The sequence below is a fragment of the Conger conger genome, chromosome 2, assembly GCF_963514075.1.
Source record: "Conger conger chromosome 2, fConCon1.1, whole genome shotgun sequence".
In the NCBI taxonomy this organism is placed as follows: domain Eukaryota; kingdom Metazoa; phylum Chordata; class Actinopteri; order Anguilliformes; family Congridae; genus Conger; species Conger conger.
Window position 1 is genome coordinate 36653628 of NC_083761.1, and position 27564 is coordinate 36681191.

Consider the following 27564-nt stretch of genomic DNA (forward strand, 5'->3'; position numbering starts at 1 on the left):
ACCAGACGTGGTGCATTTACGTGAAAGTATATGTCCACAATATTAGAAAAAAGCCATAGGGGGCGCTGTGTAGCCACGCCCAGATGAATGTGGATATGGATGTGATTGCACTCCAAAAGTGAATATATTTGTAAAATATCAGCCCGATCAGATGATGTAGAACGGAATTAAGCCCACTTCCTGTTTTTGGGCGTAACGTGTGTATTATACGCCTCGCCATTGCCAAACCGTTTGAGATATCAAAAATCCTTTCGTCATTTAGGGTCAGGACTATTCTAAGATCATGATGACTACATTTGGTGTGAATGTGATGAATACCTTAGCAGGAACGCATACAAACATGATAAAAACCTCACGTCCGTTGCCAGATGGTGGCGCTATAACATTGATTTCTTCTTGGTATTTGGATGTGATTACACTCTAACAGTGATCATATTTGTAAAATATCAGCCAGATCAGACAATGTAGACCATGAATTTATGGCAACTTCCTGTTGGCGCGGCGTGACATGAAAATTGTACGCCTCGCCATGACCATACCGTTTGAGATATCAAAAATATCCTTTGGAATTAGTATTATGACTATCCTGAGACCACTTTGACCACATTTCGTGTGAATGCAATGAACCCCCTAGGAGGAGTACTTAAAAGTGTAGTACGTGTAAAATGCACAAAATTCAAAATGGCTGACTTCCTGTTTACATATTTGATTCGATGCGAATGAGAAATGTGTTTGTCCAGAGGAGCCCCACATGCATACCAAATTAGGTGAAGGTAGCTCAAAGTGCCTGTCCACAATAGAAGACAAAGCATTAGGGGGCGCTGTGGAGTCCCTCGGCCACGCCCAGGTCTGAGCATCTGACACATCCTGACAGCCAACAATTCTCATGTGTGTGCAAAATTCCATGAGTTTTCATCCAGGGCAAGCACCTCAAAAATGTAAAATACATTGAAAAAAAAGAGAATAATAATTATAGGGGGCGCTGTCTAGCCACGCCCCAATTGATATGTATATATTTAATATTGTACTCCAACAGTGAACATATTTGTAAAATATCAGCCAGATCGGACGATGTCGGAAAAAAAGTCATTTTTTTGCACGCAATATGTGTACTGTACGACTCGCCATTTCCATACCTTTTGAGATATCAAAAATCCCTTCACAACTTATGGTCATGACTATCCTAAGATCATGCTGACCACATTTCGTGTGAATGTGATGAATGCCATAGCAGGAAGGCATACAAATATGATAAAGACCTCACTTCCTGTTGCCAGATGGTGGCGCTATAACATTGACCCGTTCTTGGAATATGGATGTGATTATACTCCAACAATAAACGTATTTCTGAAATATCAGCCAGATCAGACGATGTAGACCCTGAAATTACGGCCACTTCCTGTTGGCGTGGTGTGACATAAAAATTGTACTCCTCCCCATGACTGTCCCGTTTGAGCTATCAAAAATATCCTGGCAATTTAGTATCATGACTATCCTTAGACCATTCTGACCATAGTTGGTGTGAATGCGATGAACCCCCTAGGAGGAGTACTTAAAAGTGTAGTACGTGTAAAACGCACAAAATCCAAAATGGCTGACTTCCTGTTTGCATATTTGATTAGATGTGAATTAGAAATGTGTTTGGCCTGAGGAGTGATATATGCATGCTAAATGAGGTGCAGGTAGCTCAAAGTGCCTGCCCACAATAGAAAACAATGCGATAGGGGGCGCTGTGGACTCCCTCAGCGACGCCCAGATCTGAGCATCTGAGAGATCCTGACAGCCACCACTTCTGATGTGTGTGCAAAATTCTGTGAGTTTTCATTCATGGCAAGCACCTCAAAAATGCACAAAACATTGAAAAAAAAAGAATAATAATAATAAATATAGCTGCAAGCAGCAATGAACGGGCCCAAGCACCAGGGGCGCAACCGCCTTGGTGGCATAGTTGTGCCAATGACATGTTTCACAATATGTACACACTTTGGAAATAATCACCTTCCTGGACAACGTATAGTGTGCACAGGAATTCTCCTTTGATCAATGAAGATGTTGCTGCTGCTATTGGAATGCATCAATGATATAAGCCTCACTTCCTGTTGCCAGATGGTGGCGCTATAATATTGAGCCGTGTATGGTTTATGGATTTGATTACACTCCAATAATTAACATATTTGTACATTTTCAGCCAAATTGGAAGATGTCGAGTAAAATTAAAGTCACTTCCTTTTGCCAGATGGTGGAGCTATAACATTGAGCCATTTTTGGTATATGGATTTAATTACACTCCAATAATAAAAATATTTCTACATTTTCAGCCACATCGGAAGATGTCGAGTGAAATTAAGGCCACTTCCTGTTGCCAGATGGTGGCGCTATGCCATTGAGCCTTTATTGGTATATGGATGAGATTACACTCCAAAAATGAACATGTGTGAAGTTTCAGCCACATCAGACAATGTAGAATGAAACAAAAACAACAAACACATTGCGATAACGTGCTACAGTCCTGTATGGAGAGCAGAGATGAATTAATTTCCATAGATTTTACAGCGAGAGGCACATTTTATTCTTGAAAAGTCATTCGGTTATAAATATGCACTCAAAATAAAACCATTGGCTTAAACAAACTATTCAAATTCATTGTGACCGCACTGGGGATAGAACCGCCGACCTTGCATGTCTTAATCCACTGCCTAAACCATTAAGGTATACTGCCCTCTTATACACGGGCGCCATCTATTGGCCAAATGTTGTATGTTTCCTTTCATCTTGGTCAAATAATTTCTCGCCGAAGTGTCGGATAATATTGCATTAAAAGTCTAGTTAGCCAGCATCATTCTTTTCCATTTCACCGGTAATTATGCTGCCTGAAACGCATTTGTTCAGCCAAATCTAAAGGAGATGCCAAGTCTCTGCCCTCAATCCGGTATTTTCATATTAAGTCAAAAATTCCTAGCGAAATTGTATGTTCTCTTAATTCGTGTTTAATGACAAGCAAAATAAACGAACATAGCTGGCGATTTAACTGAAAGTTTTCTATTCATGTAAACCAACGTAGCTGACCTGTTTTTTGACTCACTCAGACAGTGGAAAGGCTAAGCAACGACGTGCATGCGATACCTTTGTTGAACATAACGGTCTCTTGTTAACACAGCGTTCGAGCAGAGCCACCTCAAACGCTACCGTTTCTTTTTGACTTCATGTGTTACTCTTTTAAATATATGACACTCTCCTGCCAGTTAAAGACAGTCATTAAATGTCTTTAATATTTATTTTAGATATTCAATTAAAATAATGAAAATAGATGCAAAGAAACGTCGGGCTGGGTGTTGTCAATACATTTTGTCACGTAGGCTGCAGCTGTAAATCATACATCGTTATGCCTACTGGCTCGATATAAAAAACGAAAACCTATCGTTGAAAAATCACTAGAAGGAAGAAAAAAATCAAAGTACCACTTTTTGCCAATAAATGTTATCCCCGTTTCAGAAATGGGGGGAAGTTACAGCGACGCAGTTAGTCTGTGAGTAGAATATATTGTGTAGACAACTTCACTGTTTCCACAAAGGAGTCTAAAATGTGCTTTTTAACAGGACTTGGTCAGTTTAATGATATAAATGCTAGCATTCGATTATGGTCAATGGTACCGAAAATGCCCGTTGCACCAGCCATGATAACAAAAGTCCCAATATAGGATCGATTTAAACCTCTATATATTTTTATTTCACGTTGACAATGTAGGCTATTATGTGTATTCCGACGCGAATTCCATTTAATTGGGTTACGGCATTCACTTCAATCGAATGAAGTCAAATAGAAACGGCGCGAATTCCTAAATAAGGCTTCTTGGTTTTCAAGCTAACTTTCCGAACAGCTGTTTTGTATTGAGTCCTGAAAATGCTACAATACGTTTTTTTTTAACAAAATACCATTTAACGTCAATGCAAGATATGCATTATATGTGTAAATCTTTTAAATATATGATACTCTCCTGCCAGTTAAAGCCTGTCTTTAAGTCTTTAAATGTCTTTAATATTTATTTTAGATATTCAATTCATATAATGAAAATAGATGCAAAGAAACGTCGGGCTGCGTGTTGTCAATACATTTTGTCACGTAGGCTGCAGCTGTAAATCATACATCGTTATGCCTACTGGCTCGCTAGAAAAAAACAAAAACCTATCGTTGAAAAATCACTTGAAGGAAGAAAAAAATAAAAGTACCAATTTCTGCCAATAAATGGAATCGCCGTATCAGAAATGGGGGGAAGTTACAGCGACGCAGTTAGTCTGTGAATAGAATAGATTATGTAGACAACTTCACTGTTTCCACAAAGGAACCAAAAATGTGCTTTTTAACAGGACTTGGTCAGTGTAATGATATAATTGCTAGCATTCGCTTATGGTCAACGGTACCGAAAATGCCCGTTGCACCAGCCATCATAACAAATGTCCCAATATAGGATCGATTTAAACCTCTATATATTTTTATTTCACGTTGACAGTGTAGGCGATTGTGTGTATTGCGACGCGAATTACATTTAATTGGGTTACGGCATTCACTTCAATCGAATGAAGTCAAATAGAAACGGCTCGAATTCCTTAATAAGGCTTCTTGGTTTTCAACCCAACTTTCCGAACAGCTGTTTTGTGTTGAGTCCTTAAAATGCTACACTACTTTTTTTTTAAACCAAATAACATTGAACTTCAATGCAAGATCTGCATTATAAGTGTTAATCTTTTAAATATATGATACTTTCCTGCCAGTAAAAGCCTGTCTTTTATTTTAGTTATTCAATCCATATAATTAAGGTAGATGAAAAAAACGTTGCTATGGGCTGGGTGTTGTCAGTACATTTTCTCACGTAGGCTGCCGCTGTTACTCATACATCGTTATGGTTACTGGCTCGCAAAAAGAAACAAAACTTGTCATTGAGAAATCACTTTATCCAAGAAAATTAGAAAGAATACTAACCTTTGCCACTAGATGGCAGTCGCGTATTAGAAATGGGAGAGTCAGTTGAAGTTTTAAGACTGGATATAATGAGTCTCCAGCGAAAATAGTGAACTATTATTGCTTAATGGATGTGATGACACTCCAACAATGAACATATGTGAAAAGTTGTAGCCTCAAAATCAGGCAATGTAGAATTTAATACCTTTTTGAAATGATTTAATACATAATTTTCCTGTTTGGGCAGCATTACAAGTTAATTTTAAGGCTGACCATAGCCATTCCATTCCAAGTTATTAAAAATCAGTTCACAGTTGTGTGTCAGGGCTATAATATCATGCTGACCACATTTTGTGTGACTGTGATGAACCCCCTAGGAAGAGTATTTCAAAGTTTGGTACGTGAAAAAACACTTAAAAACACACAAAATCCAAAATAGCTCACTTCCTGTTGGGAAAAGTTAAGGGATGCAAATGAGAAATGTGTGTGTCTTGAGGAGACCCTTATGCCTACCAGACGTGGTGCATTTACGTGAAAGTATATGTCCACAATATTAGAAAAGAGCCATAGGGGGCGCTGTGTAGCCACGCCCAGATGAATGTGGATATGGATGTGATTGCACTCCAAAAGTGAATATATTTGTAAAATATCAGCCCGATCAGATGATGTAGAACGGAATTAAGCCCACTTCCTGTTTTTGGGCGTAACGTGTGTATTATACGCCTCGCCATTGCCAAACCGTTTGAGATATCAAAAATCCTTTTGTCATTTAGGGTCAGGACTATTCTCAGATCATGATGACTCCATTTGGTGTGAATGTGATGAATACCCTAGCAGGAAGGCATACAAATATGATAAAAACCTCACTTCCTGTTGCCAGATGGTGGCGCTATAACATTGACTTCTTCTTGGTATATGGATGTGATTACACTCGAACAGTGAACATATTTGTAAAATATCAGCCAGATCAGACAATGTAGACCATGAATTTATGGCAACTTCCTGTTGGCGTGGCGTGACATGAAAATTGTACTCCTCGCCATGACCATACCGTTTGAGATATCAAAAATATCCTTCGGAATTAGTATCATAACTATCCTCAGACCACTTTGACCACATGTGGTGTGAATGCGATGAACCCCCTAGGAGGAGTACTTAAAAGTGTAGTACGTGTAAAACGCACAAAATTCAAAATGGCTGACTTCCTGTTCACATATTTGATTCGATGCGAATGAGAATTGTGTTTGGGCAGAGGAGCCCCACAACCCTACAAAATTAGGTGAAGGTAGCTCAAAGTGCCTGTCCACAATAGAAGACAAAGCAATAGGGGGCGCTGTGGAGTCCCTTGGCCACACCCAGGTCTGAGCATCTGACAGTTCCTGAGAGACACCACTTCTCATGTTTGTGCAAAATTCCGTGAGTTTTCATCCATGGCAAGCACCTCAAAAATGCACAAAACATAGAAAAAAAAGATTATAATAATTATAGGGGGCGCTGTCTAACCACGCCCCGATTGATATGTATATATTTGATATTGTATTCCAAGAGTGAACATATTTCTAAAATATCAGCCTGATCGGACGATATCAAAAAAAAAGTCATTTTTTTGCACGCACTATGTCTACTCTACGACTCGCCATTTCCATACCGTTTGAGATATCAAAAATCCCTTCGCAATTTAGTGTAAGGACTATCTTAAGATCATGCTGACCACATTTGGTGTGAATGTGATCAATGCCCTAGCAGGAAGGCATACAAATATGATGAAGACCACACTTCCTGTTGCCAGATGGTGGCGCTATAACATTGACCCGTTCTTGGGATATGGATGTGTTTATACTCCAACAATAAACGTATTTCTAAAATATCAGCCAGATCAGACGATGTCGACCATGAAATTACGGCCACTTCCTGTTAGCGTGGCGTGACATAAAAATTGTAATCCTCCCCGTGACTGTCCCGTTTGAGCTATCAAAAATATCCTGGCAATTTAGTATCATGACTATCCTGAGACCATTCTGACCACAGTTGGTGTGAATGCAATGAACCCCCTAGGAGGAGTACTTAAAAGTGTAGAACGTGTAAAACGCACAAAATCCAAAATGGCTGACTTCCTGTTCGCATATTTGATTAGATGCGAATTTGAAATGTGTTTGGCCTGAGGAGTGCTATATGCCTACTAAATATGGTGCAGGTAGCTCAAAGTGCCTGCCCACAATAGAAGACAATGCGATAGGGGGCGCTGTGGAGTCCCTCAGCGACGCCCAGGTCTGAGCATCTGAGAGATCCTGACAGCCACCACTTCTGATGTGTGTGCAAAATTCTGTGAGTTTTCATTCATGGCAAGCACCTCAAAAATGCACAAAACATTGAAAAAAAAAGAATAATAATAATAATAATAATCCTTCCAATAACAATAGGGTCCTTCGCACCCTACGGTGCTTGGGCCCTAATAATAATAATAATAATCCTTCCAATAACAATAGGGTCCTTCGCACCCTACGGTGCTTGGGCCCTAATAATAATAATAATAATAATCTTTACAATAACAATAGGGTCCTTCGCACCCTACGGTGCTTGGGCCCTAATAATAATAATAATAATAATAATAATAATAATAATAATCCTTTCAATAACAATAGGGTCCTTCGCACCCTACGGTGCTTGGGCCCTAATAATAATAATAATAATAATAATCTTTACAATAACAATAGGGTCCTTCGCACCCTACGGTGCTTGGGCCCTAATAATCTTTACAATAACAATAGGGTCCTTCGCACCCTACGGTGCTTGGGCCCTAATAATAATCCTTCCAATAACAATAGGGTCCTTCGCACCCTACGGTGCTTGGGCCCTAATAATAATAATAATCCTTCCAATAACAATAGGGTCCTTCGCACCCTACGGTGCTTGGGCCCTAATAATAATAATAATAATAATAATCCTTCCAATAACAATAGGGTCCTTCGCACCCTACGGTGCTTGGGCCCTAATAATAATAATCCTTCCAATAACAATAGGGTCCTTCGCACCCTACGGTGCTTGGGCCCTAATAATAATAATAATAATAATAATAATAATAATAATAATAATCCTTCCAATAACAATAGGGTCCTTCGCACCCTACGGTGCTTGGGCCCTAATAATAATAATCCTTCCAATAACAATAGGGTCCTTCGCACCCTACGGTGCTTGGGCCCTAATAATAATAATCCTTCCAATAACAATAGGGTCCTTCGCACCCTACGGTGCTTGGGCCCTAATAATAATAATAATCCTTCCAATAACAATAGGGTCCTTCGCACCCTACGGTGCTTGGGCCCTAATAAATAATAATAATAATAATAATAATCCTTCCAATAACAATAGGGTCCTTCGCACCCTACGGTGCTTGGGCCCTAATAATAATAATAATAATAATAATAATCTTTACAATAACAATAGGGTCCTTCGCACCCTACGGTGCTTGGGCCCTAATAATAATAATAATAATAATAATAATAATAATAATAATAATAATAATAATCTTTACAATAACAATAGGGTCCTTCGCACCCTACGGTGCTTGGGCCCTAATAATAATAATCTTTACAATAACAATAGGGTCCTTCGCACCCTACGGTGCTTGGGCCCTAATAATAATAATCTTTACAATAACAATAGGGTCCTTCGCACCCTACGGTGCTTGGGCCCTAATAATAATCTTTACAATAACAATAGGGTCCTTCGCACCCTACGGTGCTTGGGCCCTAATAATAATCCTTCCAATAACAATAGGGTCCTTCGCACCCTACGGTGCTTGGGCCCTAATAATAATAATCTTTACAATAACAATAGGGTCCTTCGCACCCTACGGTGCTTGGGCCCTAATAATAATCTTTACAATAACAATAGGGTCCTTCGCACCCTACGGTGCTTGGGCCCTAATAATAATCTTTACAATAACAATAGGGTCCTTCGCACCCTACTGTGCTTGGGCCCTAATAATAATAATAATAATAATCCTTCCAATAACAATAGGGTCCTTCGCACCCTACGGTGCTTGGGCCCTAATAATCCTTCCAATAACAATAGGGTCCTTCGCACCCTACGGTGCTTGGGCCCTAATAATAATAATAATAATAATAATAATAATCCTTCCAATAACAATAGGGTCCTTCGCACCCTACGGTGCTTGGGCCCTAATAATCCTTCCAATAACAATAGGGTCCTTCGCACCCTACGGTGCTTGGGCCCTAATAATAATAATAATAATAATAATCTTTACAATAACAATAGGGTCCTTCGCACCCTACGGTGCTTGGGCCCTAATAATAATAATAATCTTTACAATAACAATAGGGTCCTTCGCACCCTACGGTGCTTGGGCCGTAATAATAATAATAATAATAATAATAATAATAATAATAATAATAATAATAATAATAATAATAATAATAATAATAATAATAATAATCCTTCCAATAACAATAGGGTCCTTCGCACCCTACGGTGCTTGGGCCCTAATAATAATAATAATCTTTACAATAACAATAGGGTCCTTCGCACCCTACGGGGCTTGGGCCCTAATAATAATAATAATAATAATAATAATAATAATAATAATCTTTACAATAACAATAGGGTCCTTCGCACCCTACGGTGCTTGGGCCCTAATAATAATAATAATAATCCTTCCAATAACAATAGGGTCCTTCGCACCCTACGGTGCTTGGGCCCTAATAATAATAATCCTTCCAATAACAATAGGGTCCTTCGCACCCTACGGTGCTTGGGCCCTAATAATAATAATAATAATAATAATAATAATAATCCTTCCAATAACAATAGGGTCCTTCGCACCCTACGGTGCTTGGGCCCTAATGATAATATTAATAATCCTTCCAATAACAATAGGGTCCTTCGCACCCTACGGTGCTTGGGCCCTAATAATAATAATAATAATAATAATCTTTACAATAACAATAGGGTCCTTCGCACCCTACGGTGCTTGGGCCCTAATAATAATAATAATAATAATAATAATAATAATAATAATAATCTTTACAATAACAATAGGGTCCTTCGCACCCTACGGTGCTTGGGCCCTAAAAAGTGTTAATCATGGGGTTAATCATGTGTTAAAATGTATTTTTACTTTCATATATTTTATTTCATATTTGTTCTGAGACTGCTTTCTTTGTAGAGCAGGTGAGCTACCGCAGACATTTTTCTGAAAACGTATGTTATGATTATTAGTTATGATTATGATATTAATGTGTAACCTATTATTATGATGTTCTGTGGAGCAAAGACATGTTGTAGCTATGTCCTAAAAATGTGGTTGCATAGTATAATAACATTAAATCCATTGGACTGACAGGCATTCCCTGTTAAATTGAATGAGTGGAATATAAATAAAATCAGATTGCCAGCTCCTTCTGTTCCCACTGTAGCTACCTCACGCACATCGTCTCCACAGCAAACACTAAATGATTAGCCTTGTATATGCCATAGATTATAATGGCACTTATGTATAGTTATACATAGATATTTTTGTATTGTATTAGATATTGTATTGTTGTACTCTTCTAGCTGCCAAATGTGGTATGCTAGTTTAAGTTGATATATTCTTCAAGGGTTCTAATTCTATCTGTATAGTCATGCTAGGACTCAGAACTGTACTGTCATCTTGGTTCCTCTTCACACTTGTTCCTATGTTCGATCTGCACTTTGTTGTCTGTCACTCTGGATAAGAGCATCTGCTAAATGCTTTGAAATGTAATGTAATTTGACCAAAAAGTCTGCTCAGGTTTGTTGGAGCTGTAGGGACCACATAACTACATTTCCCACAATTCCACAGGACACTTCCGCAACAACACCCTGGTGTGATGTCAAGTTACAGTTAAACCAATACTGTTACGGGGGGAGCAATAAACCTTTTATACCTATTAGATACACCGCCCACACCCCCACCCCCACTATTTCAGTCTGCCGTAACCTTCACTACCTCTCAGCCTCTTCCTTTGTGCCCACCATCACCGCTTCTCTACCCCCTTTGAAATCCTTCTTCAACCTCCCCACTGACTCTGCATCAGCCAACCTGCTTTCATCGCTCTCCTCTGCCTTTGACTCTCTTTGCCCCCTTGTCCTAAGGCCACCTCGCACATCCCCTCCGAGTCCTTGGAAGTCTGACACCCTACGTACCTCCAGGGCCAGCTTTCACACAGCTGAGAGGAAGTGGGGGAAATCCAGAGGCCCATCAGACCTCTCAAACTACCAGTCTCTTCTGCTGTAACTGCTGCCAAAGTAAATAACTACCAAACACATTACATTACATTTTACATTAATGGAATGGAATTTGAGGCGGCACGGATGGTGCAGTGGGTAGCACTGCCGCCTCACAGCAAGGAGGTCCTGGGTTCGAATCCCCGTCGGCCGGGGCCTCTCTTTGCGGAGTTTGCATGTTCTCCCCGTGTCTGCGTGGGTTTCCTCTGGGTACTCCAGTTTCCTCCCACAGTCCAAAGACATGCACGTTAGGCTGATTGGAGAGTCTAAATTGCCCGTAGGTATGAGTGTGTGAGTGAATGGTGTGTGTGCCCTGCGATAGATATTTGGATTTAGCTTATTGGGGAGGAAGATGAAGGCCTTAACACTGGAGTGTGTCACCGACCGGCAGCTTCAGATAGTAGTGTAAATACAATGCTCTTTAAAAATGTAAAAGAAGCTTGCCAGGGAGGCGAGACTATAATCATGGGAGATTTGAATTACCCAAATATTAACTGGAATTTAGTGACCGGACAGCGAAAAAGTGAAGAGGAATTTTTGGATGTTATAAATTACCTTTTTTCGACACAGTATGTCAGTCAGCCTACAAGAGGGCATTCGATTTTAGATCTAGTAATATGTAATGATTCAGACAGAATTTGCAGGATAGAGGTAATGGAACCACTTGGGACAACTGACCATTCCACAATAAGTTTTGATGTATTTTGGCAAATTAAGAGGGGTTCATGTCCAGGATTTTAGGCAGGCCAACTTTAAAAAGATGCGATCAAATTTAAGTAATGTAGACTGGGAGCAAGTTCTTGATTGCAGGACTGAATGAAAAGTGGAGCAGGTTCATAAGGGTTATACTTGACGCACAGTGTAAATTTATTCCTAAGTTGCAGAAATGTAAATTGAGAAAACAATCTCCACAGTGGATGAATACATGGGAATGGTTCTTTTTACTTAGCAATTCAGAAGGAAATATATTTTAGAACAATGTGTGAAACATTTGCTTCCATTCTTAATAAAGAACAATTAATGACACCAGTTTTTTTTACAGAATTAATGAATTTTCAAATTAAACTCCACACTGCTATTATTTTGAACACGCCCCTATCAATGAATGAGTCAATTACTCAGAACAAGCAGTGTGCATGTCATGTTTTTCTATGACACTACTACATCTACAAGTGAAGTATTTGCCATGCAGAAATATCACTACTACTAATAACATGGTTCATCAGGTTACTGATGCTATTTTCTTGAACACAACTGTAACTACCATCACTACTATTACTACCACAGTCTTTACAAAGCCAGTTTTACTGTATCGCCCACCGACAATTCCCATTTGTTTTATTTTACTCGTTTATTAATTTTCATTATTTTCTCCATCATTTATTTGTTTAAATGTTTTATTAATTATTCAACTTGCATAATTGACTAAAATGGTTATTTTACTTCAGTTAAGCACTTTGAGTCGCATTCTGTATTAGATACAAACTATAGATACAAACTGTACTTCTCGTCAATATACCCATCAAAAGGTTCATCTTCGCGTTTGCGACGGGTGAGATGAAGTGAATACAGATTGGAGCCTGTGCAGAGTGCCTTAGAAAATGCTTCTCTAAACCTTTTCACCACTTGCACCATTTCGACCGTGGATGTGAAACGAACTGAAGCCCAGGCAGAATTATTCAATTCAATCCAATTCAATTTTATTTTTATAGCGCTTTTTACAAAGGGCCTTTGTCTCAAAGCAGCTTTACAGAGAAACTGGGACCCAAGAGTACGCCTAGGGCAACAGTGACAAGGAAAAACTCCCTGGAAACAGGAAGAAACCTTGAGCAGAACCTGACTCAGTAGGGGAACCCATCTGCTGCTGGTTGACACCGGTTTGTAGAAACAATGGTTTTAAACAGAAAATGACATATAAAGTACATAAATGTCCAATTATAAACTTGAAGCAGAGACGAGGTGGCAGGAACACCAATGGGTGGCAGTGTCAGGCAAGAATCAGCTGAATCAGCAGTGGCAGGAGGGAGTTGTACAGCTGGCCAGGAGGGCGTGCGCAGGAAAAGTTGGGCTAGCGCTCCAGGCAAGGTCTTTGATGACAGCACTTGAAGTGATGGAAATTCCATCAATGTTTGGCATATCATCAGATAATTCACATCTCAAGGACTTGGGCCCCACTACCATTATCTCAGTCTTATCTGAGTTTAGCAAAAGAAAGTAATGATTCATCCATTTCTTTTTGTCTTTAAGACAAGCTTCCATTTTTGACAGCCGGACAACTTCCTCAGGTTTGACTGATAGATACAGCAGTGGAAGTTAATGCCATGTTTGTGAATAACTTGTCCCAGGGGAAGCATATATAGAGAGAAAAGCAAGGGCCCAAGCACAGATCCTTGTGGTACTCCGTATCTAACCCTGGATTGATAAGAGGAGTCATTGTTAAAGTGCACAAATTGATATTGATCTGATAGGTATGATCTAAACCAAGAGAGAGCCTGTCCACGGAGGCCTACAAGATTTTCAAGTCTATCCAACAGGATCAGGTGATCAACTGTGTCGAATGCTGCACTTAAATCTAGAAGCACAAGTACAGAGATGCAGCCACTGTCAGAAGCGAGGAGTAGGTCATTGAGTACTTTGACCAGGGCTGTTTCAGTGCATACATGATTGGGGTGCAGAAATGAACAAAGTTGTTTTGAAATTACCTTTTCTAGTACTTTAGACAGGAACGGGAGGTTCGAAATGGGCCTGCAGTTGGACAAATCATTCACATCTAAGTTTGGCTTCTTAAGAAGTGGTTTGATGACTGCAAGTTTAAGAGTCTGTGGCATGTGTCCAGATGCTAAAGAAGCATTGACAATATGTAGGAGTGGTGCTCCAATCGGAGAAGAAATAACTAAACATATTGCACACAGAGCAGGAGACAGCCCAAGAAGGAGAGGGAAGGACCGAAAACCGGCAGTAGAATTAGTAAATTACTTACGTTTTATCTGCCTGTATTTATTCTGTGAGCTTGTGGATGATATAGGACGCGGTGGGAACTTGGAGCGCCTTGTTGATGGTAGAGTAATCAAATGATAATTTTCAGAGTATAGTGTCAAAAATAGAAGCGATGTTCAATTATTAACTTCGACTAACTCACTCCATATCGCACTTGGACATTTCGCTTTAGTTGACACATAAATGTCAAAGGCATGTAAACCCCGACTGTCATATACTTGGCTATTTTCTCCCAAAAAGTTAGGGTTGTCTGTTTTTAGGTCAGGTAATTCCCTAACCATGCTACATAAGTCAGAAGGACTCAGGGGTGTGTCTACCACTATGGGGGCACTAGGTGTTGCTGTATTCATAAACTGTGAATATGAAGGAGCCTTGTACAATACATCTCATGCTTTTTCTAGCTGCCTAGCCTTAATCTCTAATTCACTGACACCTTTGGAGCCCCTCCTCACAATCTTTTAACTTATTTTTGCTGGGGAATTTATGTTTAATTGCATGTCCATACCTCTTAACCTGTGTCTTTTGTCTTGTGTTTGCACTTATATTTTATATATTTACTTAGTATATCTTGGAGCTAGCGGGAAGAATTTCACTGCACATTGTACCTGTATGATGGAGTATGTGACAAATAAACTTTGATTTGATCAGAAAAAATATTAACAGAATTTTAGTTTTATCTGAATCCTGCCCAGTGACTATGGCAAATTTGGATGGCATCAATTAGCAATGCAATTATATTCCTATAAAATAAAGTTCCTGGGATGCTTAACTAGCTTTCTACTGATGCCTACCTGTATTCTCAGGATTAAAAGGAGACATATGTTATCTGATGTCATCCTGTTACAAATGGTAACCACTGACCTGTAGGAAGGGAGATTGTTAAGATTAGATCCATTAATATGCCATTATTGATTCATTTTTTTATTGTTTCTTTTTTTTTTGTATTTGACAAATTTTAGAACAGAATTGCCATAGCTTTTATTTCCAAAAAAAACTAAAATACATTTAGTTAGCATTTTTCTGCAGCAGCAATAGGTTACATTTTCTAACAGAACAAATGGGTGGATATTGCCAAAGATAAATATATAATTCATTTCTTTTTGTCCAACAGTATTTCTTGTTCTTTTCAACTTATATCCTTATATCCTACAGTCTTTAAACATACCAAACTTGACCATCATTAACTTTCATACACTGGTCGGGTTGCTTTTATTTTTCTAAGCTACGTGGTGTATCCTTTTTAAATGATAGAAGCCGACTTTACAGAGTAGGCCTAGAAGTACTGGCTATTTGCAGTGCATTGCCGGTAACAAGCCACGTAAACATTCCATCAGCTGTCCGCATCTGCAAGAGGTACTTTGTGTCAACGGTATCAACAGAAAAAGTAACTTAAAATATGCTGTGTTAAGTCATGGACATAAACAGGTAGTAACATACAAAACAATGTTCACTGAGGGGGATCACTTAACAGAAGTGAGAATCATATGATTTTTAATTTGACTGAAAAGGGAAATTAATAAATTGATGGTAAGCTAGCCTAGCTGCAGATTTAAATGTTTTCCAAACCATCATGGAAAGACAGAAATCTAGGGGAGTAATACGAACAAAACAGCAAGTTACCTCATACCTATACCATGATGTTTGAACATGAACTTGCCGTCATTGTTAATTGTTTCTTCTGTTAGCCTTATGAATCATCTCGGTATTCGAATATTGTCCAAAGTAGGCTACACCATGCCCCAAATCTTCTAATAGGCTGAATGATGAAAAGAGAGGCCAGACATACAGTGCTGGTTAAAAGTCTGTGAACCCTCCAGACATGGTCGTTGTTTCTGTAAAAAAACAAAAAAACAAACACAAACCCAAAAAAAAGAAAAAAAAGGAAGATATATTTTCATTATTTATTCAACAAAAATGGTTTATCTCACAAATACAGAAAATTTGACATGCAAAAGTATGTGATCCGTCTTAGTTAGTAGCTTGTGGCCCCTCCTTTTGCAGCCATTACTTCAACCAAACGTCTTCTGTAACCACTGACCAATCTCTTGCGTCTGCCTTTGGGGATTTTTGCCCACTCCTCCTTGCAGAACTCCAGTTGAGAGAGGTTGGAGGAACATCTGGCATGTACCGCCCGCTTCAGGTCTAGCCACAACATTTCTATTGGATTAAGGTCTGGACTTTGACTAGGCCAATCCAGAATATGAATCCTCTTTCTTTTAAGACATTCCTTGGTAGTTGTTCTGGAATGCTTTGGGTCGTTGTCTTGTTGCATAACCCAAAACAACAGAAAACTCTAAACTGCTAAAGGCGTTCGCATACTTTCAAGCAGCACTGTACAAACGACGGCCGAAGAGCGCTACGCCCTATTTATGGCACATTTTTTTAACCTGTTTTATGGAATTAATATTACACCCCACTTAAGCATTACCGGAATTAAACATTAGCCATTTTCATGTTGAATCCTGTTGCATTTTTATATATGAATAATGATAACTTTCAATTGTGTTCTTCTTCCCAAGTCATAAAGTAATAAACTCATTATGGCGGGGGTAGAACAGAGGATAACCAGATAACATTCCACCATCAAGAGAGCAGGGTACTTAATGAGAGTTTCCTAAAATAATAAAGTCTGTCTGTCAAAGGCAATATTCGGACTAGTTATCAGACGGTGTGTAAAGTATAATTCCTGCCATTTTCATAAAAACATTGTGGTGGCATTTGTTTTCTCCGTAATTATTGGTCCAATTCGCATCAAAATGATTTAGTGTCTGACATGGTGAATAAGCAACCATAATCATAAATCACATTCCTTAGGAGTAAAACTACCATTCAATGGACGTTAACTTCTGGAGGAAGCGGCCTCTTCCCAGAGTTCCATTACCCAAGTGAGTTGCCCTGTATGCGAGTACTAAAGGTAATACAAGTGAAACTCGAAAAATTAGAATATCGTGCAAAAGTTCATTTATTTCAATAACTCAACTTTAAAGGTGAAACTAATATATTATATAGACAAATTACATGCAAAGCTAGATATTTCAAGCCTTTATTTGTTATAATTTTGATGATTATGGCTTACAGCTTATGAAAACCTCAAATTCAAAATCTCAGAAAATTAGAATATTACATGAAATCAATCAAAAAAGGATTTTAAATACAGAAATGTCAGCCCTCTGAAAAGTATAATCATGCATATGTACTCAGTACTTGGTTTGGGCCCCTTTTGCATGAATTACTGACTCAATACGGCGTGGCATGGATGCGATCAGCCTGTGGCACTGCTGAGGTGTTATGGAAGACCAGGATGCTTCATTAGCAGCCTTCCCAAATCAACACTGACTGTGGAAACTTCACACTGGACTTTAGGCATCTTGGATTGTGTGCCTCTCCATTCTTCCTCCAGACTCGGGGACCTTGGTTTCCAAATGAGATGCAAAATTTGCTCTCATCAGAGAAGAGGACTTTGGACCACTGAGCAACAGACCAGTTCTTTTTTCTTTAGCCCAGGTAAGACTCTTCTGGCGTTGTTTGTTATTCAGGAGCGGCTTCACAAGAGGAATACGACATCTGAAGCCCATGTCCAGGATCCGTCTGTGTGTGGTGGCTCTTGATGCATCAACTCCAGCCCCAGTCCACTCCTTGTGAAGCTCTCCCACACTTTTGAATGGCCTTTTCCTGACAATCCTCTCCAGGATGCGGTCATCCCTGCTGCTTGTGCACATTTTTCTTCCACACTTTTTCCTTCCACTTAATGTGCTTTGATATAACACTTTGAGAACATCCAACTTCTCTTGCAATTACCTTTTGAGGTTTTCCCTCCTTGTGGAGGGTGTCGATGATGGTTTTCTGCACAACAGTCAGGTCAGCAGTCTTCCTCATAATTGTGAATTCTACTGAACCATACTGAGAGACAATTTAAAGGCTCAGGAACCCTTTGCAGGTGTTTTGGATTAATTAGCTGAGTAGAGTGTGACACTTTGAGCCTACAATATTGAACCTTTCCACAATATTCTAATTTTCTGAGATTTTGAATTTGGGGTTTTCAGAAGCTTTAAGCCATAATAATCAAAAATATAAGAAATAAAGGCTTGGAATATCTCACTTTGCATGTAATGAGTCTATATGATATATTAGTTTCACCTTTTTAGTTGAATTACTGAAATAAATTAACTTTTGCATGATATTCTAATTTTTCGAGTTTCACTTGTATAGTAATTGCACTATGGGGTTGTGTTCTTCGAAGACATTCATAACACCTGTTCCTGTGTTTCTGTGACAGGTGGCCACATCTTTATAAGCTGCCAGGCTCCAGTGATGAATTTATGAATTTAAAGTTGCTAAAACATCAAGTCATGGATGCCTATATAATATGGATATATTTGGTGGTCGCTTAAGTTGGTGACTTTTTGATTTTGTTTTCTCCAGTAGTCAATATGTTGGCCGTAACAGCTAAGCACTCCAAGGTATGGGCTCACTTCATCAAACTCAATGAATCCTCGGCTTAAGGCAATATATGCAAGAAAGTAGTTGTGTCAAAGGGGGGTAACACCAACAACATCATGAAACACTTGCAGTCTACCCATAGTATAAAGCTGAAGGAGTGCGACGTGTTTGACTGGCTAAACAACGCATCTAAAGTTAGCAACCCGGCAGACGCTAACAACACCGTGCCCTCCTCCGTGCAGGCAGACTCCGACAGTGCTTCTTCATCAAGTCACGGTGATTGTATGAATCATTAAAGGGGAAGTGAAATACTAGATTAAGTTGGCATAATTTACAAGATTGATTCCCAATATATTCATCCGTAAAGGTTTAAGAGTGCCAGTAAAGCTGGATTAAAAATAAAAAGTAATTAAATTACCCTTTTTTTAATTATTTTTTTAAACATGCGCAGCGCCATTTTATCCAAGTGTATAGCGTGACGTCACTCTGTCCAGAGCGATCTTGGCTGCTGCCAGAGAAAGTAAATATGTTGCTTTTCCTTAACAAAAACTGTTAGGGCTAAATGCGTCAGGAGAAGCGCCTCCCCTACACTGTTCTGTTTACATGTGTGTCTGTTGGGTTGAACATGTAGGCAAGGGCTTTGGTCATCTCCCTAGGTTTTTATTTTATTTAATCTATTCTGAGAAGCATTTGTAATTTTAAGTTAAGCTTCTGTTCTGTTGAAGCTGTCGTGTCCAGGAAACGACAGAGTCCAAATCTTCAATTTATCGAAAAAAATCTTCACGAGGGAAAAGACGACACCACGGCAGCAAGTTTTTCAGGAAAATCAGACTTTATTAGCACACGTGCATGAAGCCGGATCAGTTCTCCAGAACTGAACCCCAACTGTCATTTTTACACCCATTTTATACACAGTTACTCCACCTACAACTCCTCCTCAAACCTCATTCTGGCAAATCACCCACACTGTTCTTATCGTAACTCCTCCCAACGCTCCTCCCACAACGTCATTGTGGCAAAATGCCAACGGTCCTTATGCTCTGCCAACTCTGTACAAAGTTCAGGGCGTTCTGCCAACTACGAACAAAGTTCAGGACTCCCCCTGTCCTCACTTCACCCCGCACCTGCTCCTGGCAAACTACCAGTTCTGGATGCCCCCCCCTCTAACACACACGTCATCCATACACATCACTCTGTATCTTTCGCTTTTATAAGACAAACTGAGCAGCAGTAATCATTGAAAATATACAGACATACTAAACATTTGATTTAATATTCACTTCTAATATTCTTTTCTAATATACAGACATACTAAACATTTGATTAATTATTGTCTTCTAAGGGAGTAAATGTACGTAGCATTCTTTGCTCTCATTTCAACAGTTTTCACTGTGGTTTCTTGCGTTTTCATAAGCTCAGCTATAATTAATGTTCTAGGTCAAATAGATACCCTTCTGGCATAAAACATCGAGAGTCCCGGAGAAATCAGCTGTAGTCATATCTTGCTCTGCCCATGTCCTTGACAGTTTGGTCTCTCCCCGCCCCCCTCCCAGCTGGCTGCGGTGTAATTCTAGCACAATTTAGCAGTTAATCAGTCGAAACTATACAGGGTACATATCATACTTTAATACATATATATTGATAAACTTTCAGCACACATCGTCGAGAGTTTTGGAGGAACCAGCCTGCTCACTAAGGTGGAGTCTGATTTTGACTTGTGATTGTTTATCATGCTTTTAGGAGGGAGATCTTTTGTTCTGTGAATTTTCCGATACAAAGCATTATCACATTGACAGTTACCTTTAAGGCTGTATGGAGCTGCCTGCTTGTTTTTTTTGACATACCTCGCACTGCACATGTTGACCTGCTAAGGGCTTAAAAGGCAGGTGCTGCAAGTTGTTTAATGATGTTGCTGGTGTTACCCCCCTTGTGGTAATAAAAAACGATTGAATCTTTTACCATCTTGTAACGTCTTTATTTTATACACTAAATTCCACGCCGTGGTATCGATAAGAGTATCGATAAATACCGGCACCGATAAGGAGTATCGGTATTGGTATCAATAAAATCCTAATGATACACATCCCTACTCATCGCTGTCAGGGATGGGTGTCACAGGGTCTGCACTCGCTTGGTTTTCCTCCTACCTCTCTGGTCGCTCCTACCAGGTGACTTGGAGGGGCTCAGTCTCTGACCCTCACCCCCTACAAACTGAAGTCCCGCAGGGCTCAGTTCTTGGTCCTCTCCTCTTCTCGCTATACACCATGTCTCTTGGTTCGGTTATCTCTTCCCATGGCTTTTCTGATCACTCTTACGGCGACGACACCCAACTCTTTATTCCCCCCCCCCCCCCCCGATACCCAAGTCACCACACAGATATCAGCCTGCTTGGCTGATATCTCTGCGTGGATGACTTCCCACCTGAAGCTTAACCTTGCCAAAAATGAGCTTCTCTACATCCCTGCTAAGTCCTCTCCGTCAATCGACCTCTCACTGACTGTTGAGGACTTTGTAGTTTCCTCCTCCCGTATGGCAAAGAATCTTGGGGTGACTCTTGATAACTGCCTCACCCTGGCTCCACAAGTATCCGCCACTGCTAGAACCTGCAGGTTTCTTTCAGTCATCTCCTGACGGAGAAAGCCACCCAGCTCCTAGTCCAGGCGCTCGTCATTTCCTGCCTGGATTACGGCAACTACCTCCTAGCCGGTCTCCCAGCGTGTGCCATCAAGCTCCTCCAGCTGGTCCAGAATGCTGCAGCCCGCCTGATCAAGTCAGCCCAGGTCGGCTCATGTCACCCCGCTTTTTTTTGGCCTCCACTGGCTTCCTATTGCCGCACGCATCCGATTTAAGGCCCTAGTGTTGGCATTTCAGGCTGCTAAGGGGACGACCCCACCTTACATACAATCCTTAATCACTCCCTACTCCCCAGTTAGACCACTCCGGTCTGCCAGCTCTGGTCGCCTTATGGTTCCCTCTCTATGTGCACCTGGCGGTCGAGCTGCACGTTCGCGCCTGTTTTCCGCTCTGGTTCCTCATTGGTGGAATGACTTGCCTACCACTGACAGGACAGCAGAATCCCTCCCCCTATTTCGACGCAGACTAAAAACACACCTTTTCAAACTCTACCTTAGTCCTCCCTCCTGATTTCCCCCGCTCACCTTTCTTTTTTTTTTAGGCCTTTTTCAGCTTTATTGGACAGTATATAGCATAGAGCAGGGGTCGGCAACCCTGGTCCTGGAGAGCCGCAGGGTGTGCTGGCTTTCGTCTCCACCTTAAAATAAGCAACCGATTCAGACCCAAGAAACCAGGTGAGGTGAGTTAACTGTGTAATCAACGGCTTTCATTGATCAATTAATGCCAAGTAACAACGAAAGCCAGCACACCCTGCGGCTCTCCAGGACCAGGGTTGCCGACCCCTGGTATAGAGAGACAGGAAGAATGGGAGCGAGAGAGAGGGGAAGACATGCGACAAATGTCGGATGGTCGGATTCGAACCGCCAACGTCGTGGCTCGCAATGAGCATGCGGTCAGTGCTCTACAGGCTGCGCCACCGAGACACCCCCTCCCCGCCCCCCTTTCTGATATCCCTATCCTCCTGATCTAACCCCAACAAAAAAATTAAATAAATAAATATGATGACTATGTTTAGAACAGCATTTCATGTGTATTTTCCTAGTTATGGATGTGATGCTTTAACTTGTGGAAGAACCTATGCACTTGTAAATTGCTTTGGATTAAAAGAATCTGCCAAATGACTAAAATGTAAATGTAAAATGTAAATGGAATGGAAAGCGGTTCTTCCTTCAGTTTCCAAAAATGTAGTTGTGCTGAAAGATTCGTTCAGACCAGAGGGGAGCCCAAATTTTGCAATGCTTTTAACTTACTACTAAAAAATACATTCTTATCCACATTTCTGAGTTTGAAATCTGAACCTGTGTTGCAACACATCCAGAATGCATGTCCGTCTGGCCTTCAATCTCTCTAGACAGTCCCATGTCACCCCCCTGCTCACTACCCTCGCTTGTGATGGCTCGCAATAAATTCAAAAGATTGGAGCCATCTTTCCAGGCAGTGGAAGGTGTCGGCCCCAGCTTACCTCCAAAAGATCATCAGACCCATCAAGCCGCAGGACGCCTGGCACCTCCCCCTCTTGGCACTTGCTTTTCCCGGTCACAACTGCGCTCTGTTCTGGCTCCACAGTGGTGGAATGATCTCTCCATGGAGGTCAGAACAGCAGATAGTCTGTCCACTTTGAAGTGCAGACTGAAGATGTACCTCTTCAGACTACACTCTCCTCACCCCTCCCTACCTCCCAGAAATGTATAATCAATTATGTAAACAGTTTATCGTAGTTCCATTGTGTATACTGGTTCTATTATTACTAGCGGTGTTTGCCAAGACTGTTTTATGCTACTTTGGTTTGGGTTTAGAAGCTGTTATTTGTAGTTCTTATGTGTATACTTTTTTATTGCAAGTATTGTTGGCACCAAGAAGGTTTTATTGCTCCTTTCGTTGTTTGTCTTAGATTCATTTACAAGGTTCAAGTTCTCATCTTTGTGGTCATTCCTAGCACTTGGAACTGTACTTCCCGCTAGGGTCTTTCAGCGCACTTGTCGCTGGTAATAGTTATGCACATACGTCACTCTGGAAAGCGGGTCTGCCAAACGCAACGTGTTGACTTCTTGCACAGCTTTATAGGAACATTGTGAGACACTATTTATTGCAGGACAGACTAGATGTGTCCAACCTAAACCCCCCATCATCAATCCACACAGTGCTAGACATGAAGAAGATGAACAGATCAGACTTGCACAATAGCAAACAATTTATTTCACCATTACCCGTTCAAGGGAAAAAGGCATGAGATGTACAAAACACTTTTTTCAAATGATTGTAGGCCTACCCCTCACCATATTATCTGCTTATTCCCTCCAAATGCTTATGCGCAAACACTTACGTCCTACAGTGCCACCTTAGTCCAGTGGCTACTCCAACGATGCATGTATAAATAATATATACCTTTGTTTCTGCTTATTTCCAACATACACACAGCTTTGGCCAATAGTATTTCAACTTCTTGCACACACACACACTTTGTATTCAAGTTAATAAAACAACAGGGCTGGATATTTAAGGGCTGGTAGCATCTTAGGATCAGAAATGAAAATAATCACCATTTCAATCAACCCACCTCCATTGGGTTCATGACTTAATTTATGCCTTAATTGTAAGGTCCCAAGGTCCCCCAAAAAACTCTCAGATACTTAATTCACATAGATGAAAACTACAAACACATTTCTTATTCATAAATATTTACAGTAATTTAAGTCAAAATATAGGAAGACACTATAGAAAAATACTGGTGTACTAGTTGATCCCCCATTTTGTGCCCTGAAGATGCCCTGAAAATATGCTTGCCAGATTTGGCGGGACATACTTTCCCCCCCAATTAAATATTTTTTTTCCGGAGGTGTATGGCTTCTGGAAGCAAAAACGTCCACTGTTTGGAAAGAAAAAAAAGAATAGGCCCAAGTTAACCACAGGTCCCTATCAGGGAAAGGGAGAGGTAGTCATGTTTTGTGTACAATGTTTAAACGGCCAACTCAAAATATCCAACTAAAATAGAAGTATAAAAATGGTAGCAAAATACAAGAGTGCAAGCATATACTTATTGTAATACATGGATGGAAACCGGAAACAAATTGAGCCTTGCAAAGTTTGTTCAAAACCTGGTAATCAGGTTTAAGCATCATTAAAATGTCCATTGTATCACACATGCTATCACATTGAGAAGCATTGCATCACATGAACAACCCCATTGCAGAGTCGTTGCAATTCAGGATTTCTTTAAAAATAAAAAAGTCAAGGCACAAAACCATGTACCTTAAAATTGCACCGATAGAACCACAGTGGATCTTGTACTGAACTGCCCAGTTTTTCGCCAGTATTTTCACACCATCAACAGTACAAAACAATAAAAGGGTGCTGATTAAGGGAGGGGGGGTGAATGGCAGTTTTTGGGCCAAGTCTTCCAGTTCTGGAAGAGGACAGTGAAAGCAGGAACCACCTCAGTGGGTTCCCTCTCCCTTGTACTATCTGGATTCCCGGTCTTTGGGAGCACCGTAGAGGGCCAGGTCATGTCCCCCTCCAACCCGGGAGTTGCGTGGAGAGGTGGAAGCCCGGCCAGGCGTCACAGAAGGGATGAGGGGAGGGGGGGGCCCGACTGAAAGGGACCCCACCAACCCAGAGGGTGTCTTGGTCAGGAGGCCATTGGGTAAATGGTGAGAGTGAGGATGCAAGGGGCCCAGGCGAGAGTAGAGGTTAGGGTGGCGAGCAGAGGATCCTGGTTGGTGGGAGTGTGTGTGGGAGAGCAGGGCAGGATGTAGCTGGTCCAGGTGAGCTGCATGAGAAGCACTAGGGAGGAGAGGGTTGGAGAGATGCGTGTGTGGGTGCATTCCATAGCAGCGCACCCTCTCAAAGTCTTCCCGCAAGATGCGTGTTCGCTGATCTTCCTCAAGCAGGCTGCCGATGGGCCCCGCTGCCTGTGGAGGACGCTCCTGATGGTGATGGTGGGGCATGAGGCCAAATTCATGTCGCGTTGAAGAGGAGGAGGAGGAAGCGATGGAGGTAGCAGGAGGGTGGTGGGGCCCCAGGACAGCTGCCACAGCCCTCTCAGTCTCAAAGAACCGCTGAACCTGTTGATGCTGGAGCAGCCTGGCTAAGTGGGGATCAGTGCGCAGGGCCAGGTGAGAGTCGGGGCGCATAGTCAGGGCATCCCTCTGTTGCTGGACAGCCAATTCCCTCCAGGGGTCCCAGGGGAAACTGTGCGGAGACTGAGAATGCCCCTGCGGTGCAGTATGTGCGGTGGGGAAGCGATCCCCTGCCGCACCAACAACTATCCCCCCACTGCTTCCTGTCACACCCAGATAGGCCTCTATGGCAGCTGCTGCATGAGAGCGATCCAAGAGGGAGAGGGAGAGGGGATGGTGATGGGGGTGTGGAGAGGGTGGAGGCATGGAGACACTGGGTGGTGGACCCAGGGAGAGGTGGGCAGAGGAAGAAGGGGCAGGGTGTTGGCAGTTACTGGGCTGATCATAACTTTGGGATGGCATTGACGGCAGTGGCAAGGAGATGGGCACAGGCTCAACCTCATCCTTGCGCTCCACCTTAACTTTGACGGGAGGCAACAGCGGTGCAGGAGGGTGGCTGGAGGCAAGCTTGGGGACAGATACTGAGGTGGTAGGGTCTGGCTTCTTGTACTGGGACAAAGAACGCAAAGAAGCAGGGGCAGAGGGAGGAGTGGAACATGCAGTTTCCATCTGGGTAGGCTGAGAGGCTTCATTTGGAGAGCTGGATGGAGGAGGAGCTTGTGGACGAGCATATAGGTTTAGAGGGGAGGGAACGAGGCATGGAGGTGGGTGAGGGGTATGGGGAGCAGAGGAGCATGAGGAACGTGGTCTTTCTGGTGCTGAGGAGGAAGCGAAAGGAAGGGGTGCCTTAGGAGCCACAACAGAGTGCTTTGTATCCCTGTCCTTCTCCCTGCTGCGTGTGCGAGGGGGCTCGTCCTCTGATAGACCTCCAGAGCTGAGCACTGGCCGACCAAGACCGTTCATCTGGGAGACAGGGGTATTGCTGCACAGCTTGAGGGAGGGAGCAGCTGGAGACATCCTCACAGGGTGTTGACCATACAAAGTGTCGCTGTAAGAGAAAGTTGGAGAAAGCGGGTGAATAATGCACCTTTTCCTTGACATGCAGTCATACACTCACTGAGCACTTTATTAAGAACATTTACTTTATTACACCAACTTATTCATGCGATTATCTAATCAGACAATTGTGCGACAGCAGTGCAATGCATACAATTGTGTAGATACGGGTCAGGATCTTCAGTTAACGTTCACATCAGAATGGGGAAAAAATATGATCTAAGTGACTTTGACTGTGGAATGGTTGTTGGTGGCAGACAGGGTGGTTTGAGTATATCAGAAACTGCTGATCTCCTGGGATTTTCATGCACACTAGTTTCTACAGCTTGGTTAAAAAAAAACAAAAAAACAATAAGATCCAGTGAGCAGCAGTCCTTGCATACCGAGACGCCTGGCTAATGAGTAATGCAAATAACCACACATTACAACAGTGGTATGCAGAAGAGCATCTCTGAACACACAACACATCATAACTCTAAGTGGATAGGGTACAGCAGCAGAGGTCTAAAAAATAAGTCCAATAAATACCTACTATAGTGCTCGGTGAGTGTCTATCCCCAATTCATATAAACCAGGCAGCAATGAGCCCCATGGGCCAAATATCAAAATTGGTTACGCAAAATTAGAGCCAGGCCAAGTCTTGGACCTGTGGGCAAGTAGCAATTCCTGACTGTACCAGTGCCAACTGCTGGCAAGAGCCCAGGGCAATAATGACAATAGATTGCCACTTCATTGAACTGAAATCAGATTCACGCATTTGGCGTGAATCTCCAGCCTGCGTTACCCAGAAGGTAACGGGTGCTCAAATGGTACCCTTGAACGCAGACTGGTTTATGAGCGGCCAACCATCCAGGCAATCACGACACTCCAACGAAAATACGTAACATTAGCATACCACGTAGCCTACCTTGCCTAGTCTGAGCGATATAACAACTCTGACTTCACTGAGTTACAGCAAGGCTCCACTGCAGCCATCAACATCAGCAATCGGCATCAGCCATCATTTTGACATTCTACCGGCTCCATTGTGTAAAAACTTGGCTGTGGATACTTCATCCAATTAATCATCCTATTGCTGCAGAAGAAGTTTGTAAGTACAGCAGGATGTGGCAATGGTTCGATCAAAGTTATTATTGGCAGTGATGCAAACTCTGTGTTGAGTTGTCAGTGTTCCTCTGCTGTCTCTCTTGCTCACACA

The 27564-nt window shown here is 41.5% G+C and overlaps 1 protein-coding gene across 4 annotated transcripts in view; it reads right to left on the bottom strand.

Annotated features, from left to right (window-relative positions):
- Nucleotides 1-23467: 23467 nt before the first annotated feature.
- Nucleotides 23468-27564, bottom strand: part of fbrs (fibrosin) — a 74304-nt gene continuing 70207 nt past the window's right edge. For all 4 annotated transcript variants that reach the window (XM_061232938.1, XM_061232939.1, XM_061232940.1 and 1 more), the window contains one exon: nt 23468-26358. In XM_061232938.1, coding sequence (XP_061088922.1) covers nt 24753-26358 — 1606 coding nt within the window. In that variant the 3' untranslated portion in view covers nt 23468-24752. The remainder of the gene's footprint in view (nt 26359-27564) is intronic.